General features: G+C 34.6%; 1 protein-coding gene across 1 annotated transcript; it reads right to left on the reverse strand.

Moving 5' to 3' along the window:
* Window positions 1–358: 358 nt before the first annotated feature.
* On the reverse strand, window positions 359–17,117 carry gabpb2a (GA binding protein transcription factor subunit beta 2a). Its single transcript, XM_056480218.1, has 8 exons — window positions 16,994–17,117; window positions 13,889–13,996; window positions 12,023–12,190; window positions 11,699–11,893; window positions 9,361–9,502; window positions 9,091–9,258; window positions 6,827–6,939; window positions 359–3,077 (listed from the first exon to the last, which is right to left on the reverse strand). Exons 2-8 carry the CDS (start codon window positions 13,994–13,996, stop codon window positions 2,748–2,750), a joined length of 1,224 nt encoding a protein of 407 aa, XP_056336193.1. The 5' UTR covers window positions 16,994–17,117; the 3' UTR covers window positions 359–2,747.
* Window positions 17,118–18,239: the final 1,122 nt, after the last annotated feature.

The following is an 18,239-nucleotide window of genomic DNA, read 5'->3' on the forward strand; positions in this document are numbered from 1 at the left end:
TATGAAGTGGGTTGGTTAAACCACCTGAAGAAACACCCAAGATTCCAAAAATATAACTTTTCGTCGGAACAGTTTTGTAAGTATCCTAGCGATAACATAGTCATCTACTTTATACCATAGGTCTCAAACTCAATTCCTGGAGGGCCGCAGCTCTGTTTTGCTCCAACCTAATCAAACACAGCTGATGCAACTAATCGAGGTGTTCAAGACTACTAGAGACTGTTAAGCAGGTGTGAGTTGGAGGTGATTGGAACTAAACTATGCAGAGCAGCGGCCCTCCAGGAATTGAGTTTAAGACCACTGCTTTATAATCTAAAATAAATACATGAGCAACACAAAATGTACATGGAAGCCAACATTTGGTAATTGGAACATTTTTAATCAAAAATAAGTCAGGATTTATACATCATTTAAGCACAGCGCTCAAGATTTAGCATTAACATCGGTGTAGTTCTGTAAATTGTAGTGCCGGTTTGTTATTGTGGTTTATACAATGAGGGAACGGTCTTGCCTTTACTTAAAAAGGGAAATAATCACATACTTTCTATGTGAGAAACTAAACTTTATCTGAACTAGATTGAATGAACCATTAACTGCTTATTTAGGTCATTTATTTTGTTATTCAGTGGAATTTGCATAATGCATATTTCATTATCCACCTCAAAACCCAACTACTGATTAGTTTAAATCCCAGGGAGTTCACATTATGTACTATAAAAGCTAAACCTTGATGCTGAAAGTAGACTTTTTACATTTGTGAAAGCAGTCATTGTTCATTTAAACAAAAAAGAAAACATTATACACAGAGACGAGAAATACATTACACAAGGAATGCGAGATAAACGTACTATAAATGGGAATTATATCTTATAGCCATTAAAACAAATACTATTTATGCAATAATTCGTGTTTATGAATGAGAACTAAAAACATGCGAAGGCACTTTTAATTGACCTACAGATTATTTTAAGTTGTTCAACAGGACAAAGGAAATCTCTGAAAACGTGTGCATTATTTTATTTCAATGCATAGAACACATAACACCGCTGCATTCTGAGATGAAGCGTCAATGTTTGCTTTCGAAAGCGACGAAACTGAATAAGGCAGCTACATTTCTACAGGAGCTCAAAAAGACGTAAGATTTGCGAAGAGTTCCATCCTGAGTGACTCTTTTTTTCCAGCTGTTTGGAACAACCACATCTAGGGTGATTCACAGGTGTTCGCTTTTAAGGACGCTACTGATACAGACTTCCAGAAAAACATTCTCTTCCCAGGTCTTGTGTGTGTTTGTGAGTGTGCATATGATGCACATTGTGGTTGTTTCTTTATGAACTTTCAAATCGAAGCAAGAAACGTTAACCGAAACAGAAAAAGGAAATAAATTACAAAAAGGACTTTGGAGGAACACTCCACTCTTAAAAAAGGTTGATTTTACAACACCCGTCGAGGTAAACAGTTCACTTTTGCCATTTTTGAATCCTTTCTGGCGATCTTTGGGGGAAGCAGTTTTAGCTTAGCTTAGCATAAGTCATTGAATCAGATTAGACCATTAGCATTTTGCTCAAAATTGGGAAAAAAAAAAAAAGATTGATAATTTTCCTGTTTAAAGCTCGACTCTTCTGTATTTACATCGTGTACTAAGAACGACAGAAAATGAAAAGTTGGAATTTTGTAGGCCCATATGTCTAGGAACTATATTATCGCATGGTAATAATCACGGATGTTTGCTGTCGTACCATGGCTGGAACAGGCACAATGATATTACATAGGTCTGTTATGTAGCTGGGAACTATTTTTAGGCACTGCATGGATATCATTGCACTTGCTGAAGCCATGGTACGGGAGCAAAGTTCTGTTTTTATTAGGCCAGAATGAGACAGATAGATATATAGTTCCAGATACATGTATAGTTCCTAGACATATCAGCCTAGAAAATAACACCTTTTTACTTTCTGTTGGTCTAAGTGCACAATGTAACTACAGAGGAGTCAAAGTTTATATAGAAAAAAAAATCTAAAACCTTTAATTTTGAACTAAATGCTAATGGTCTAATCTGATTCAATGATCTATGCTAAGCTAAGCTAAATGTATTCCTGTCACACCCGGAGATCGACTGAATGGATTTAAAAATGGTAAAACTGAACTGTTTAACTCTAGGTAGGGTTGTAAATTGAGAATATTTCCCAAAAAAGCAGCGGAGTGTTCCTTTAAAGAGATAGTAGACCCAAAATTTTTAATTTACACACCATTTACTACACTCTTGTGGTTTCAAAGAGGTTTTTTTTTCTGTTGAACACAAAAGAATGTGAAAACTGGTAGCCATTGGCATTCAATGTAGGAAAAAAACATATTACGGAAGCCAATGGTTAGACGTTTTCAACATTCTTTAAAATATCTTCTTTTGTGTGTGTTCAATACTAGAAAGTCAAACAGGTTTGGAAAAAGTGGAGTAAATAATGACAATTAGAATTTTTCCATGAGAGGTAGCCACTGGCATTCAAAGTAGAAAAAACAAACACTACAGAAGCCAATGGTTACATGGTTTCAACATTCTTCAAAACATCTTCTTTTGTGTGTGTTCAACACAAGAAAAGTCAAACCGGTTTGGAAAAAGTGTAGTAAATGATGACAACTTTCATTTTTGCGTGAACTATCCCCTTAATTGCCTGAAAAATCAAAACGAACCAAACTGTGCTGATGCACTCTTTGGTTTCTTGTATATTCAGTCCGCGTTCTGGGGTGGTCTCTTATGAAACGACTTCAGTGTGACCTGCTGTTGCTTCCACCAAAGTGATCTGCTCATCGGCAGATTCGATTTCTTCAGTTTTGATGATGACATCGCCTTCTGAAAACACCACGACTTCCTCTTCCCCCTCTGCCGTTTCTTCAACAGCGAGCTCCTCCTGTACGAACACGACGTGCTCCTGCTGGAGAGCCGCTGTGCCGTTGCTCTGTCCGTTGGCCATGGCCTCCAGCTTCATGCGGTACTCCTCGGCCTCCTGCTCTTTGCGGAGCAGCTGCTGCCGATACGCTTGAGCTTTTCTGTTGGCTTCCTGCAGCTGCCACTGGAGATGCTCCTAGAGGACGAGGACAAGATGGAGCAGGGTGAGACATGTCATCTGGAATGTTTATATGGGTCAAACATCAAAACATTAAGTGTAATTGTGATTAGCAATTATTATGACTTTTCTTTACTTTTTCTGGGCAAAAATAAAAGATTTTCATACGTTTTTACTATGATTTATAAATGACAGCTACTAAAATGTCTTAGTGTAATAATAGTTCATATCCAGAAATATCTTGTGAGGCATATTTATGACAAAAAAACATCTTTCAAACCACTAGGGTTTACGAATTTGAAATATTTATAAATATTTTATCATTTAAAATTACTGCTAAGCAATGATTAATCACATTCAAAGATAAAAGTTTATATTTACATACAATATGTGGCTGTAGCAAGAATATCTATTATGTATATATAAATACAGGATGATTGTATTTCAAATAATGTATTAGTTTTAGTTGTTTAACAAAATTGACTCTCACATCCAGTGGCGGTTCTAGACCAGAGTAACTGGGGGACCAGGCATGGGCCACTTGTACTTTTAGGGGGCACACTTTAACATACATCACTACTACTTATTCAAAGCCATCTTTTCTTTCATGCGTCGCTCTGCAGTCTTCATAAACAAGCTAATTAAATAACTTGAACTTAAAACTCATTAAATTAAATAACTTAAACTCAAATGTTAATTTATTTGACATGTAACTTTGTATTGAAAGCTAACACAAGTACATCAAGGCAGATTTTTGCACCTGTAAACTTTAACAGATGCAGTTGAAGTCATTGTTTCTGCCCTCCCATTAACTTAAAATAATATTTTCCAAGTGATCTTTAACAAACCAAGGACATTTTCACAGCATTTCCTGTAAAACAAAAATAATTATTCTGAAGTCATATTAAGTCCTATTTCTTATAGTTTATTGATTGAATGAAAGCAGTTTTTAATTAAAAAATATATATATATATATTAAAAGGTCAGTATGATTAGCCTCCTTAAAAAATATTTACTGTGTTTTTTTTTTTATTGTCTACACAACAACTTGACTAATTATTCCGATTTTCCTGTCGGTGCAATAGCCTAGTGGTTAGCGTGCAGACATGATGCAGTAGCATTCAGGGCGTCCCGAGTACGAATCCTGGCTCGTGGACATTTCCCTATCCCACCCTTTCTCTCTCTCCAACTTCGCTTACTGTCTCATTACTGTCCTATCTAATAAAGGCAAAAAAGGCCAAAAATAAATCTTAAAAAAAAAATACTAATAATAATAATTATTATTATTATTCCAATTTTCCTAGTTAACAAAACCTAGCTAAGTCTTTAAATTACACTTTAATCTGAATCAAAGACTATAGAATACTTAAAGGGACTTTGTCTGAATACAACTATCTTGCAAAATGACTAGTAAAATATTATGCACCCACTAGCTAGGTTTCCATCCAAAAATGCGAATTAACTTTGTGCAAAACTGGATTATTGTTTAAAAGACGTGCGAATAGAGCAGCGTTTCCATCCAACGGGTCAAAGCGAACAAAGTCATCACTTCATGATTAACTGTCACCAAATATCAACCGTAAAAATGGAATTTGCTGCAGTAGGAGAAGCTGCGTCAATCTTTTCTTCATCTAATAAATGACTTGCGCCTCAGAAGGCAATCCTGACATGCAGTGAACGCGCAGTGGCGTTTGAAGATGTCAGTCGCAGAGCACAGACGCTCTTGATCCTGGAGGTCATTAATTATATAACAACACCAACACTGAAACATTAAGGCGTTTTACAATGACCAAAACAACAGTTCAGATGTTTTACAGTGTGTTCAGCCTGTTGGTTTATCCATTTACACACATTTTTATCATCACATGATCTCTTATGACAGAATCACATCACCTTTTTTAATGTGCATACTGAAATTTATGCAGTAAAAGTATTTCCATCGTAGTTTATGCACATCTTTTCTTATTGAATAAAAAGTTTATCCTACTCAGTTATGCGCATACATTGTTTCTGCGGATATTCAAAATTTATGCGCATCATGGTGTTTCCAACCGATTTTTTAATGCAAAATGCGCATAAAAATAGGTGGATGGAAACATAGCTACTGTCACCATGGGAAAGATAAAAAATAAGTTATTAGAAACTAGTTAAACCATTATGTTTAAAAATGTGTTGTAAAAATTCATGTGTTTGACGTTTGTGCTCTGTCACTACAAGACTTAAACGAGTTGAATATTTTACATGAGTGTGACTGAAAACTAAATGTTATCAACGTGTAACATCTGTTCTTCAGTACTTGCCGACTGTTTTTAAATTCAAGACTGCATTTTCTAACGTAAAACTCTGTACACTCAATTTCTGATTAATAATAACCTCTGCAAAGCCGAGGACTTCCTATATTAAAAGTGTTAAAATCGCTATTTTAAACAAAAGTCTAATATAATCAACAGTGGACATTTTGATGGTGTTTTTCACAACATGAACATGACTGAAGTTGAATCGTTTAATAACCCGTGTCGATTTGGGGGTTAACTTCTGAAGAATGCGGGGAACTGATGCACACAGCACAGTCACTGACAGAGAGCGAGTGCGTGCGACACCGAGAGAGGCCCCAGTCATATCTCCGCAGTTAGGTGCTAATGGCTGATCTCGCTTCTCCGTGGCATTTTGACACAAAAATACGTGTCCAAATTTAGGGGGGCCAAGCTTGTTGACACGGGAGCACCGGCCCTCCCTGCCCCCCCCAGAACCGCCACTGCTCACATCTAGGAGGTTATGGTGTGGAGAAGCCCTAAAGAAGCATGCCACCCAGATTGTTGGATGCCCAGAGTAAAGCATGGGGGTGGATCAGTGATGGTTTGGGCTGCATTATCATGGCATTCCTTAGGCCCAATACCTGTGTTAGATGGGCGTGTCGCTGCCAAGGACTACCAAACCATTCTAGAGGACCGTGTGCACCCAATGGTTCAAACACTGTATCCTGAAGGCGGTGCTGTGTTTCAGACTGATAATGTACCACTACACACAGCAAGACTGATGACAGAGCGGTTTGATGACCATGAAAGTAAACATCTCCCATGGCCTGCACAGTCACCAGATCTACATATTATTGAGCTACTTTGTGGTGTTTTGAAGGAGCAAGTCATTCACATAGTAACCTGGCCACTATTCTGCAAGAACACTGGGTCAAAATCCTTCTGGCCACTGTGGAGGGCTTGTATCTGTCATTCCCAATATGAACTGATGCTGTATTGGCCACAAAATGAGGCCCTACACCATACTAATGTTTTATTATGGTCTAAATCCAGGCGTTTCAATTTCATTGTCCGACCTCTGTATATATACAAATTATATATAAATATATAGGTTTAATTTTGTTTTTATATTCGAGTATGTTTTTAGATACACATACATATATTATGTGAAAACAAACTTTTATTTTGGACGTGATTAATCATGATTGTTCATTGCCTGGGATTATTTAAAATACAATAAACTTTCTTATGATTCCTTATTATTTATATATTTTAATAAGTACAGCTTAAAGGTAGTATGTAGTTTCAGTGTTACACAAATATATATCTGTTACACAATGACATCAGACATTATTTCAGACATATTTAAAGATTTTATTTCTACATTCAGTACACTAATCCTGGGACTTTTAATATGCTTTTCTATGGATATAAAATAGATGTAGAAAATAATAGGAGGGGGCATCTCATCTTTGACCCATACACATACCCAGCTGCACATATTACACTCACCGTTTCACCAGTCTCTGCATTACTGGATGCGACTTCGATCTTCCTTTTACGGGCAGGAGGTTCAGACTCCTCCACCACTTCCTCTGTGATCTGATTGGCTGGAACTGCCAATACTAAAATATAAAAAAAATGAATAAATCAAAGAGGCATACTACAAATTCAACGAAAAAAAAAAAGTGTAATAGTGCAACGGGATGTTTGTTTGAATATTTTGCAAACCAACAATGCTATGTGTGCAAGCCATTTTTTAAAACAGTCATTATTTAAATGACTTTAACAGTCATTATTTAAAACAGTAAAAACAAGGTCAACCGTTTGGTAGAGCAAGTAGTTAAAGGGTTAAAACTTAAGTTAAAGGCAGTTAAAGGATTACACTTAATTTTACTGCCTTTTTACAGTGTAACTACACATTTAAGTACTGAGTAATATTGTTTAACTATAAGTACTTACTATAGGATTAGGCTCAGGATGATGACTAGGATTAGCATAAACTACACATAATTATGCATAATTGACTGCTATTACTGTAGTACATTGTATAACAAGGACACAGTAAAATATTTAAACTATAATAATTACATACAATGCCACTCAGGTTAGGAATAAGAGTGAGTAAAGATGTATTACTGATCAAAATAGTGTCTTGTCGGTCAGCGCCAATAGCTTAGTGGTACTGTGCGCTGACATATAGCACCGACGTGCTCACGGCGACCCGAGTTCGTTTCCAGTCTCGAGGTCCTTTGCCGATTCTTCCCCTCTCTCTACTCCCAATGCTTTCCTGTCTGAAATCTCTACTGTCCTATCATAATAAAGGTATAAAAAAATAAATAAAATCTCTTGTCGTGAGTGTCTTGTCGGACTTTTGTTTCATCAAAGAATCCCGAAAAAAGTATTATGGTTTTCATGTTTTTTTTAATTGATGGTACACTTGCATATTTCTAATAAAAAACATTTCTTGTACTGAGAAGCTTGATCTAAAAGAGGCCCATTTCAAACTGATAACCAAAAGCGAGTAAAAACGCAGTTTTACATAACCAGGCCAGTAGATGGCGATGTTACTCTGTAAACAAACACTACACAACACGAAAAGTACACGTACGATCAAACGCATCACAAATTAGCATTTTTTGTGGATTTTACAGAGAAACTGTAACCCATTTTTGGAAACTTTGCACTTTTGCAAACAATGCTATTGTGTAAATGAATAGCACATGATGATTCACAATATTACTGTTTTAGTGTATATTTGATCAAATAAAATAAGCATTGGTAAGAAGAAACTTCTTAAAAAAAAAAAAAAAAAAAACATTTGATATGCTACCAACCCCAAACTAATCACAAATCTTGAAGTACATCTTAGCGAAGCTTTTTTTAAATCCAAAATAAGAAGAGCAAGCGATAGTTGTCAAAAATATTGATATAACAATAAATATCGATACTGAAATATTTTAAATGATACAGTTACGCTTTTGGTTAGTATCGATACTAACTTCGCACTCTCGCAACGGCACAAATAATTTGATAAAGAATCAAAAACAATATTAAGATTTTAACACTTACAGTAATATTTTTTATTTTGTAATTTATTGCCTTCTGGACTTAAGGTTGATTTATACTTCTGCGTCAAGCACAAGCGTATGGTCAGGAGCTGCCAAAAAAAAAAAACGTAACAACGCGTAGCACAAGCGGTGTGATTTGTCAGCTGCGATGAGTGTGGGCAGTGCTGAGAGCCGCGAGCCTGATGGAGGGAGTGTTTACAAGTGTCGAGTCCTGTGAAGGAGCTCCAGATGGAAACTTTTGTTTTGCGTTTACCTTCTGATTAAAGTTGTTACACGTTCATCAGTTCCTGCCACTGAATGAGCGAGTTTTAGCTAGGTGTACATTAAGGAGGCATTCAGAAAAAACAACACCAGTAAAAAAAACTCAACACAGAGGAACATAAAAACCTGCTGCCAGCAAGCATTTCGGAAGTGTTATTTCAGAGCAACACAAACAGCGCGCAGAAGTAAAATGCACAATGCGCAAGGCAGGTGCCGTCGGTCACGGTGATCACTCGACGCAGAAGTATAAATCAGCCTTTAAGGACTGCAGACGTACCTGGTGTAAGAATAATAAAGTTTAGCTATTTTTTTGTCCTTTTTTACTTAATTTGTATACTTTTAATGTTGCAGAATTTGTCTCACAGTATCGAAAAATCAATATTTTTCAAGGTATTGTATCGAAGTTGGAAATTACAGTATCGTGACAACACTAGTAAGCGATACCTTGTCGTCCATCCTGCATCGTGACAAAAAACGGCTGACCAAGTCCATTAGTCTGCAGGTTCCCATGTTGATCTGTTAATATGGTTATGACCCTCTGACCCGATTCATTCACCACCTGCTGGATACTAGAGTCCAAAGCGCTGACAGCAATTGCCTCCTCTGTGTCACCTAAAAATCAGCCAGAAACCGAAACAAAAGATGGTTTAATGACTAATTGAAATCATAAAGCACCGATCAATGTTTATATGACCATAATCTTGCGTTGTGTACCCGAGTTGGTTTTGATCAAGTCTGTGAGACTTACGACTCCCCCTTGGATGTTCGGGACACCCTGAATGATGAACTGTGGTGTTGAGGAGCCGTTTATGATTGATGCTTCTGCGTTTCTGTTCACCTGATTCTCCATTCCCTCCTAAAAGACAAGAGCATTATTTATTGACCATGCAGCTAGAATTAAAGGGACAGTTCGCCAAAAACTGAAAATTATCATCATCATTCCATTGCATGGTTTTAAAATGCATTTCTAGTAGGTGATCCCAATAAACAGGGTCTGAATCACTTTTTGCTGCTAGAGGTAACTGAAAATCCACTGATCTTCATTGTTCAATTTATGTATAACAGTCACAAGTTGACTGTTATTCTCCATAGAAAAACAAAATACTGTTAATTTCAACTGTTACTGTTTGTTTACTGTAACTGATTGTTCCGTTGTATTATCTGTTTGTTCTGTTTACCGTTTGTTGTTTTATTGTCAGGTTGTTCCGTTTACTGTATATTTTGTTGTAAAATTAGTTTATTATATTTAAGGCAGATGCATTTTTCAAGATACTTGTTAGCATTGTTGGGCAGTAGCATCGCTACTACATTTCTCAGTAGCGTCGCTACTTTATAAATCCAATAGCTTTTCAGTAGCGAAGCCACACAAGCTACATTTACCAATCGCAGATCAATAAGTGACAGCATCAACATTCACGGAGCTGTGAGGCTGGTGTCTAGCCGATGAAAGTAAATCCATTTGATGGCGAGAATGACGATTTTTTCTTCCTGTTTTACGATGGTTGACAACAAACTATTTGGTGCGTTACTGCCACCTCTCGCTCTGGTCGGTGATGTCGCAAATCAATCATTGGGCTGACACGTGAAACTTGCTTGATGGAAAGATGACTGAGGTAGGAGTTTTATTTAAATATATAGTTTATTGTAGTAAAAACTAAACTATACTACGGTAATTACTATTATTTCATGATAGTTATTAATGATACTACAATATGCAAGTTAGTGTAATTTAATGCTTAATCGTAAATATTTCCCTTTACTATACATTACTAAAGTATTTTAAATGCGTAACACCTGGTTTTATTGGATTTTTTGTTTTTGCTGTTATATATTAGAATTTGTTTCTGTTTGGTACAATATTATTTACAGTAAATAACTGAACTGAACAATCACTAAGATATAAATGATAATTTAAGTTCCTTCTTATTAAAAATTTAAATAGCTTAAATGTAGCTAAGCTACTTTTGCAAAGTAGATTTTAGCTTAGCTTGCTACATTTCCCAGGGTGTAGCTTTGAGTGTAGTTAAGCTACATTTTAAGTAGTGTAGCTGATAGCTTAGCTCACTACATCAGCACGAGGACTTTATGATTGTTTATGAGAGTCAAAAGTGGGTGATCTGATCGGCGAAATATTTGACTGCGTGTCACTGCATCTCAAACGACTAAAACAATAGCTGCGTTCGAAAACCGCTTACTAAGTAGGTACTGCATTTGAATTTAAACGTACTACTCGGCCGTTAGAAAAGTACGTGCTATACAGTATGAATGTGAAAAGTATGAATGGAATTCAGATGTACTACATCTGTCATTTTGTCATGGTCACGTGACCTTCCTGCATCAGTTGTGTTGCTTCACTCCCATTCATGAATTCTCTCGCGGGGCATCATAGGATAGCGCAGCCTGCATGGGATGCGCACTTCAGAATCTCGCCAGTAGTATTAAGTATTAACTGCATTTCGTTGCCTTGTACTTGTACATGTGTAATGACAATAAAGTTGAACCTAATCTAATCTAAAAGTCATCCGGGTACTTCTCGCATACTGATTTTTGAATTCTATGAATTTAGACATACTACTCAGCTCGCATACAGATTTTAGCATACTGTATGGTATGGAAGTATGCGGTTTCAGACGCAGCCAAAATAACTAAAGAAATCTTATTGAACAGCGCATCATCGATAACGCAAGCGTGCCCAGGCCCGAATGTAATCTGAGTGCAGGCCGTCGGGGGGACAAGTCTGAGTACGCCCTTAGTATAATTAGACAAATCATTGTATAATGATGGTTTACTCTGTAGACAATCGGAAAAAACATTGCTTGAGAGGTTTAATAATATTGATCTTAAAATGCTTTAAAAAAATAAAAACAGCTTTTATTGTAGCAGACATAAAACAAATAAGACTTTCTCCAGAAATAAAATATAATAGGAAATACTGCGAAAAATTACTTGCTCTGTTAAACATCATTTGGGAAATATTTGAAAATAAAAATAAACAGGAGGGCTAATCATTTCGACTTCAACTGTATACTAATAAACCACAGCAATGACAAACCTGTAATAGATGCATGAGATCAGGGTGTTGGATGTCGACGGCGATATCAAAAGCGGTCTTGCAGAACTTGCTGAGGGCATGAACATCAGCGCCGTGTTTAACCAGCAGCTCTGCGACGCTATGATGGCCGTGTTGAGCTGCCCAGTGAAGAGCCGTCATCTTCAGCATGTCTTTGGCGTTGATGTCGGCTCCACTCTAAAACATGAAGGAAATAGATGATTAACAAATGTATAGTATTATAGTATAGTATATATTAATATAGTATAGAGTATATATTTAATAATATATTAAAATGATCACAACGTAAAAAGAGCATTGTGTTACCCTGATTAATAAATCCACGATGACCTCGTGGCCTTCTGTGGCCGCCATGTGCAGCGGGGTCCTGTCCACTTTTGTTCGTGCATCTCTGCTGACACCCGCCCTCAGCAGGACCTCAGCGGTGGAGTAATGACCATGCTGAGCTGCTAAATGTAATGGAGATGTACCAAGCTGCAAAAAAAAGTTATGTGTAAAGAGGCCAGATAGATTTAATTCAGAATTTTGAAATGGGTTAGAGATAAAATTTGATTTATAAAATAGATTTTTCCACAGTACGAATATTAGAGTTATGTAAAGTGCATGTTTTAATATTAAAAATGTTGTCCACATGTCAAAATATGAGTTTTATGTAAAAATGAAATAGAATTATTCTGACCAATACCCGTTTTAAACTAATCCAATATAATTGGATAATGAGACATATATAACACCGGGAATGTTAAATTTAATAGAAATATTTTGGACATTTGTGGAAAATGTTTGATTTACAAGGGCACACTGCTCCATTGTGTTTGGCAATGTGAGCACTTGCAATCCTTTTTGAAAATAATTAATAGGTGTAATCTCTAAAACTATTGGTAAAGAAATCCCTGTTTGCCCTAAAATCTGTTTTCTTGGTCTTTTCCCACCTGCCTTATCGCTGAAGTCATATGAACAGAAGTTTCTAAATCTGTGTCTATTGCATGCAAAGCACCTGATTGCCATTCACTGGAAAAGTATTCATAGTCCATCTTTGTCACTCTGGAATAAGGAAATGTCTTCATGTATAGCAATGGAAAGACTGACTTAATCAATAAAAAAATGCACATATTTTACAAGATTTGTGACTTCTTCCTTCATTTTTTAAATAAGAATGGACTGACCGTTTAGTAATCCCAAAAATTGTGACTGTGTTAATGTGCACCGTGTTCGTACAGACTAACTTTAATATATTTTTAACTTTCATTGGAATGTATGTGTTGAAATGTCTTAATGGTATTTTTTATTTAGTTTTTTACAAAGCTGCCTTTTTATCTTTAATATTATTTTATCTTATTTTAGTTTATTTTTTCCATTTATTTGTTTATGTATTTTTTTTTTTGCATGTGAATACATAATGATGTGGTGGGTGTTCTTTGATTGGTATTTGGTTACTATTACAGTATGTTTCACATTTTTTTGAAACAATAATACTTTTTTTTTTAATAAATAAAAAATAATTATTCTGACCTGCACTTAAAATATTAATAAGTTATAAGTTTTCTATTAAAACTACATTTAATTATTTTTAAAAATACAAAAATAAATTAATTCTGAACATAAAATGACTATGGTCAATTCATAACATGATTTATAGAAGATGATACACCAAAATGTCATTCAGAATTATCAATATACCAAAAATATTTTATATACATTTCTAAAAGCATCTAATACTAAAACATATAACATTTTGAAAAGTCTCCATTTAGGGATTAAATTGTATACTTAAAATACTAATTAATTGTTAATTTAAAATGAACTTTTTGTAGCAAAACATTTAAATTATTTATCATCATATTTATCATTTTCTAATATTTGTATATGCGTTTTATTTTAAATACATGTTTTCTATACATTTATTTAGAACAATAAAGCTTAACAAATTAACTTCAGACAACAAAATGGATCAAATTTGACCAGATTTAATAGCTTTTATATTCTACATAGAAGTAGTATGACAAGCGGATGACGTCAGTAACGCCTCATCATGACTCATTAATATTAGATGATGAATATGTCATCCGTTTACAGATTGGTTGAGCTTTTCCACTTGTTCATCATACTGATCATTTCTCATAAAGCCATTAAATAACATGAACTCATTTCATGAAAGACAACACAACTAACCCAGTCGGTAGTGAACGGAGCTCCATTGGCCATTAGCGTTCGGACCTCATCATCGTGACCATTACGAGCCGCTTCTAACAGACGCTTTCCCAGATCCACCAAAGACATCTAGACAGCAAACACAGAGATTAAGAAATACACCAATCAGGGACTTTGGGTTTTTGTTTATTTTAGGGCTGCACAACATCGATATCGCAATGTGATCATTCTATTATAATTATTATAGTCTTATAATTTATAATTTGAATGCGTGTTTGAGGCCTGTGATTGTATAATGATTTAAAAAACACTCAGGCATAAGAAATTGTATCATTTGAAACTTTATTAATGATGAATTTCACTGAATTATCTTTATTTTTATTATTCAATTACTGTACCTGAATACTGTTAGACTCGGAAAACGATAAAACCCTATTCATTTCAATTGTATCTTTTTCTTTATTGTAATTATAGACTGCTTATTAGATTTTCACTCCCACTGCAGAATCCTCCCAATCAATCTAAAATAATAAATTATAAATAAATAATATATTCAAGTCACCTGGTGAAATTGTATTCATATCACAATATATAAAATCACAGAATAACAAAATAATCGGATCGCAGGCCTAGTTTGTTTATATATTGCATTTGCAACTCATGGCTACTTTATGGCAAGAGTGAAATAGATAAAACCATATTACATAATAATAACAATAACTTCATAATTCAATAAGAAATCCACTAAGGGATCAAAAGCTGTGTTATTATATTATTATTATTAATATTTTTTTACATATGCAATTATTTCAGTTTAAAGACAAATTAATGCTTAAAAGAATAGAAATTTCAATTTAAAGACAAATTAATGCTTAAAAGAATAGAAATTAAAGGTACAACTAATAAAAGACAGCATCAATTTGTAATTAGATTAAGCAACCATTTGCATAGAAAGTATTTCACAATTGGAATTCATACTGGAAAACTAAATAGCTGACTACCTCATAGAAGTCAATGACAACCAGTGACCAAGTTGATGCTTGTAGCAATAGAATATTTGCTAATCACTAATGAAATATGTTCTAGTATCTATTTAATAGGAACCAGTAACAAATAATAACAATTTAATAAATAAATACTAGTATCTAATAAGTTCCAGTCCTATATAAATGTACTAGTAACTAAAGATTAAGCACTAGTAGCTTATTAAAAGGTTGGTTTTATATTCACACTTTCACCTTCTTATTATAATTTCAGAAAAGCATTATTTGCTAATTCTAAATAGAGAAATCATGTTAGTAGCCAATGGCTATCAAAGTACAATACAACATTGTTCACAGTCAAATCCAATAGTGCTAATGTTGTTTTGGTAGTTTGTATTCGAATTAGTGTGGTAAACAATAGAGGGTTCGTGTCACAAGTTATAAATAATCTTTATTAGCCATTTAAAGAGACATTCTACCAGAAAAGTACATTTTCACTTACAAAAAATGTGACATGGCCTGACTTTTAAGTTTGTTGTCCTTGACAAATCATACAAAACAAAGCATAAAATCATACAATTCAATGATAGAACTCATCCCTGATCACTGTCAAGCCGCCTAAACTGCAGCTCTGCACAAGTCGTCTGGCCAGAGGAGAATGGTTGTGCCCAACTGAGCTTGGTTTCTCTCAAGGTTTTTTTTTTCCCTTCACTTTTGTCAATTGGTGAAGTTTTGTTCCTCGCCACTGTCGTGCTTGGTTCGGGACTTGTGGAGCTGTGCATTGATGGATTTGCTCCTCAGTGTTTGGACTTTCGGCAGTGAATATTAAACATAACTGAACTGAACTTCAACTCTGAAAACTGGACTGACACCATTTCAATTTACTAGGTCTTCTATGTTAAGCTGCTTTGAAACAATCTACACTGTTTATTTATTTATTTATTTTTATTACCACATCAGCAACTTATGCCTATTTCATGGCAAAATGGATATACATAAAAAATTTACATGATAAAAACAAATTCGTATTACAATAAGAAGTTACTTAACAAATATATAGAATAGAAATAAATACAATTCACACAAAAATATATTCAAAGTTAAATGTGATTTTTCAGTTCCATATTTGATAAATCATTTAGGATTCTTCCTGGTGGTGACACAGTCTACATTGTAAAAGTGCTATAGAAATAAACATGAACAGAATTGTCAGCTTCTCCTCAATCAAATGATGTCACTTCCTCTGAGCCATAGCATGCAATTTATGTTAGATTTAATGCAAATGTGACAGGACTGACCGTAACATGTGGACAATTGTACATTTATTTGTTTTATATATTTGTGGAAATTATTTATAATTTTATGTTTTAAATAATTTGATATAATAACAACTTAAACTTTCTATTTCTGAAGTTTTTTTCTACTTTTTAGCATAACAGAACTATTAAAGCTGTAGGTTCAACTGAGTTGAGGACAAGGTTTGTACATTTGTAGTGTTTTTAATAAAGAAAATAAATCTGAGACCCAAATGAATGACATGTTCCTTTACATAACAACTCACAGAAATCAACCATCAGTCCATTTTAAAATGTTTCGGGTGAACTAATTTTTATTCACTGTATTTGTTTTAATTTCAGGCACAGATAATGTAGGTTTCTGGAAGAATGTCCCTAAAATTCGCTTTATTTTATTGAACGCCAAAGGCTGAATGTTAACGTAACAAACATAAAGCTAACTTTACCTTAAATAAAGGTACTAACGTTGGTAATTTAATTTATTAAGAACTACTATCTAATGGTACTTAATGGGAAGCACACTAGCATGAAAATAGTTACTAGTACGATAAAACGCATATGCTAATACATAATACGAAAATACCTAAACCAAAACAGTGCATGCGCAATCACACAGAGCGAATAATCTCGTCAAATCATAACTCCATAAGAACACACACACAAAAACAAAAGAACCTACAAATTAACCAAAAAATATAACAGTACTCGGTAGGCAAAGTGATATAAAAAGCTTAAAATTGTCTATGCCAAACTCATGTGCCATGTGGAGTCAAATAGAAAGCCGAGCTGAGCACACAGATCCTCCATCTGCGCCATTAAACAATGAGATCTGCGCATAAGAAACTCACCTTTAAAGCCGTTTGTAGACGTCTATTGGGTGTTGTTAAATCTCTATATAGTTATCTCTTCTGTATTTCTGAACTGTCTGAAGATAAACATGTCTGTGTGTTTAAAGCGCATTCGGATATGGCGGCTGCTTTACCCCGGAAATAAAAGTGAAGCTTTAGGACGCAAAAAGTGGACGTGTTTCAAAGCCTAGTCAGCTCCCTGCTTAGGCACCATATTAGGGCCTTCTAGGTATTTGAATACCGTTCAAATAGCCCGTAACATTAAAAAATCTTGACTAATTAAGTAGACAGTGTAATTGATTTTAATACACAGCCTACTATTACTGTATTGAATATAATATAATATAATATAATATAATATAATATAATATAATATAATATAATATAATATAATATAATATAATATAATATAATATAATATAATATAAAATAATAATACTAATAGAATAGAATAGAATATGATAGAAAATTTTAAAATTGTTTTTTGTTTCCGATATAGCTTAGCCTACATGACAAGAAACATTTTTTCAATCATGAAAATAAAACAGTATTGTACAACTTAAATTTTTTTTTTTAGTATTTTAGTATAAAAATAGTGTATTACAATGTGTGAAAATGTGTGAACGTGATTTAGTAATTTTCTTTTACCATGATTTACAGAATTCACCAACTAAAGCATATAATTTAGTGAAACAATATAATTATATAATAATTATAATATAGTAATTTTTACAACATGAATCCTATTAAAGACTTGGTTTTTGTTTCTATGTTTGTTTATATGCTTATATTTATAGCACTTCATTTTTGCATTATTATTTAATACCGCTTGTTTAAATACACTACGAACAGCAGCTACACTAATTATTTTCATTATTCATTATTTCCATCCCAAGTCTCCAGAGATTTTCCAGCGCCATTGATGTGATCCAAGAACTGTGAAGAGATGATGCCAATCATAAAGGACTTCTAGAGGTATCCATAATCTTGGACCAGGCCGTACCCTGAGCAGCTGCTGTGGTGGTCATGGAGGAGTGGAGAGAATGAGACTGAGTTTCTGAAAGACCCCAGTGACAGACGAGTCTCCGCATTGATCCCTTGAGCCAGCCTGAACACCCGCTGGTGACTTACTCACACCTGCACGATAGACATCCAGCGTTCTGCAGCCCCTGGTGCCTAGACTGCAGCTCTGCACAAGAAGTTTGGCCAGCGGAGAAATGGTCATGCCCAATTGAACCTGGTTTCT

The sequence above is a fragment of the Danio aesculapii genome, chromosome 19, assembly GCF_903798145.1.
Source record: "Danio aesculapii chromosome 19, fDanAes4.1, whole genome shotgun sequence".
Taxonomy (NCBI): Eukaryota; Metazoa; Chordata; class Actinopteri; order Cypriniformes; family Danionidae; genus Danio; species Danio aesculapii.

What these genes read in the sequence shown, in the direction of transcription:
- gabpb2a (XM_056480218.1), bottom strand. Translation starts at nt 13,996, where the DNA reads ATGTCTTTGGTGGATCTGGGAAAGCGTCTGTTAGAAGCGGCTCGTAAT. An exon ending in CTCCGTTCACTACCGACTGG is followed by an intron (nt 12,191 to 13,888) that starts GTTAGTTGTGTT and finishes TTTTTTTTGCAG; the next exon opens with CTTGGTACATCTCCATTACA. An exon ending in TCGTGGATTTATTAATCAGG is followed by an intron (nt 11,894 to 12,022) that starts GTAACACAATGC and finishes TTCATGTTTTAG; the next exon opens with AGTGGAGCCGACATCAACGC.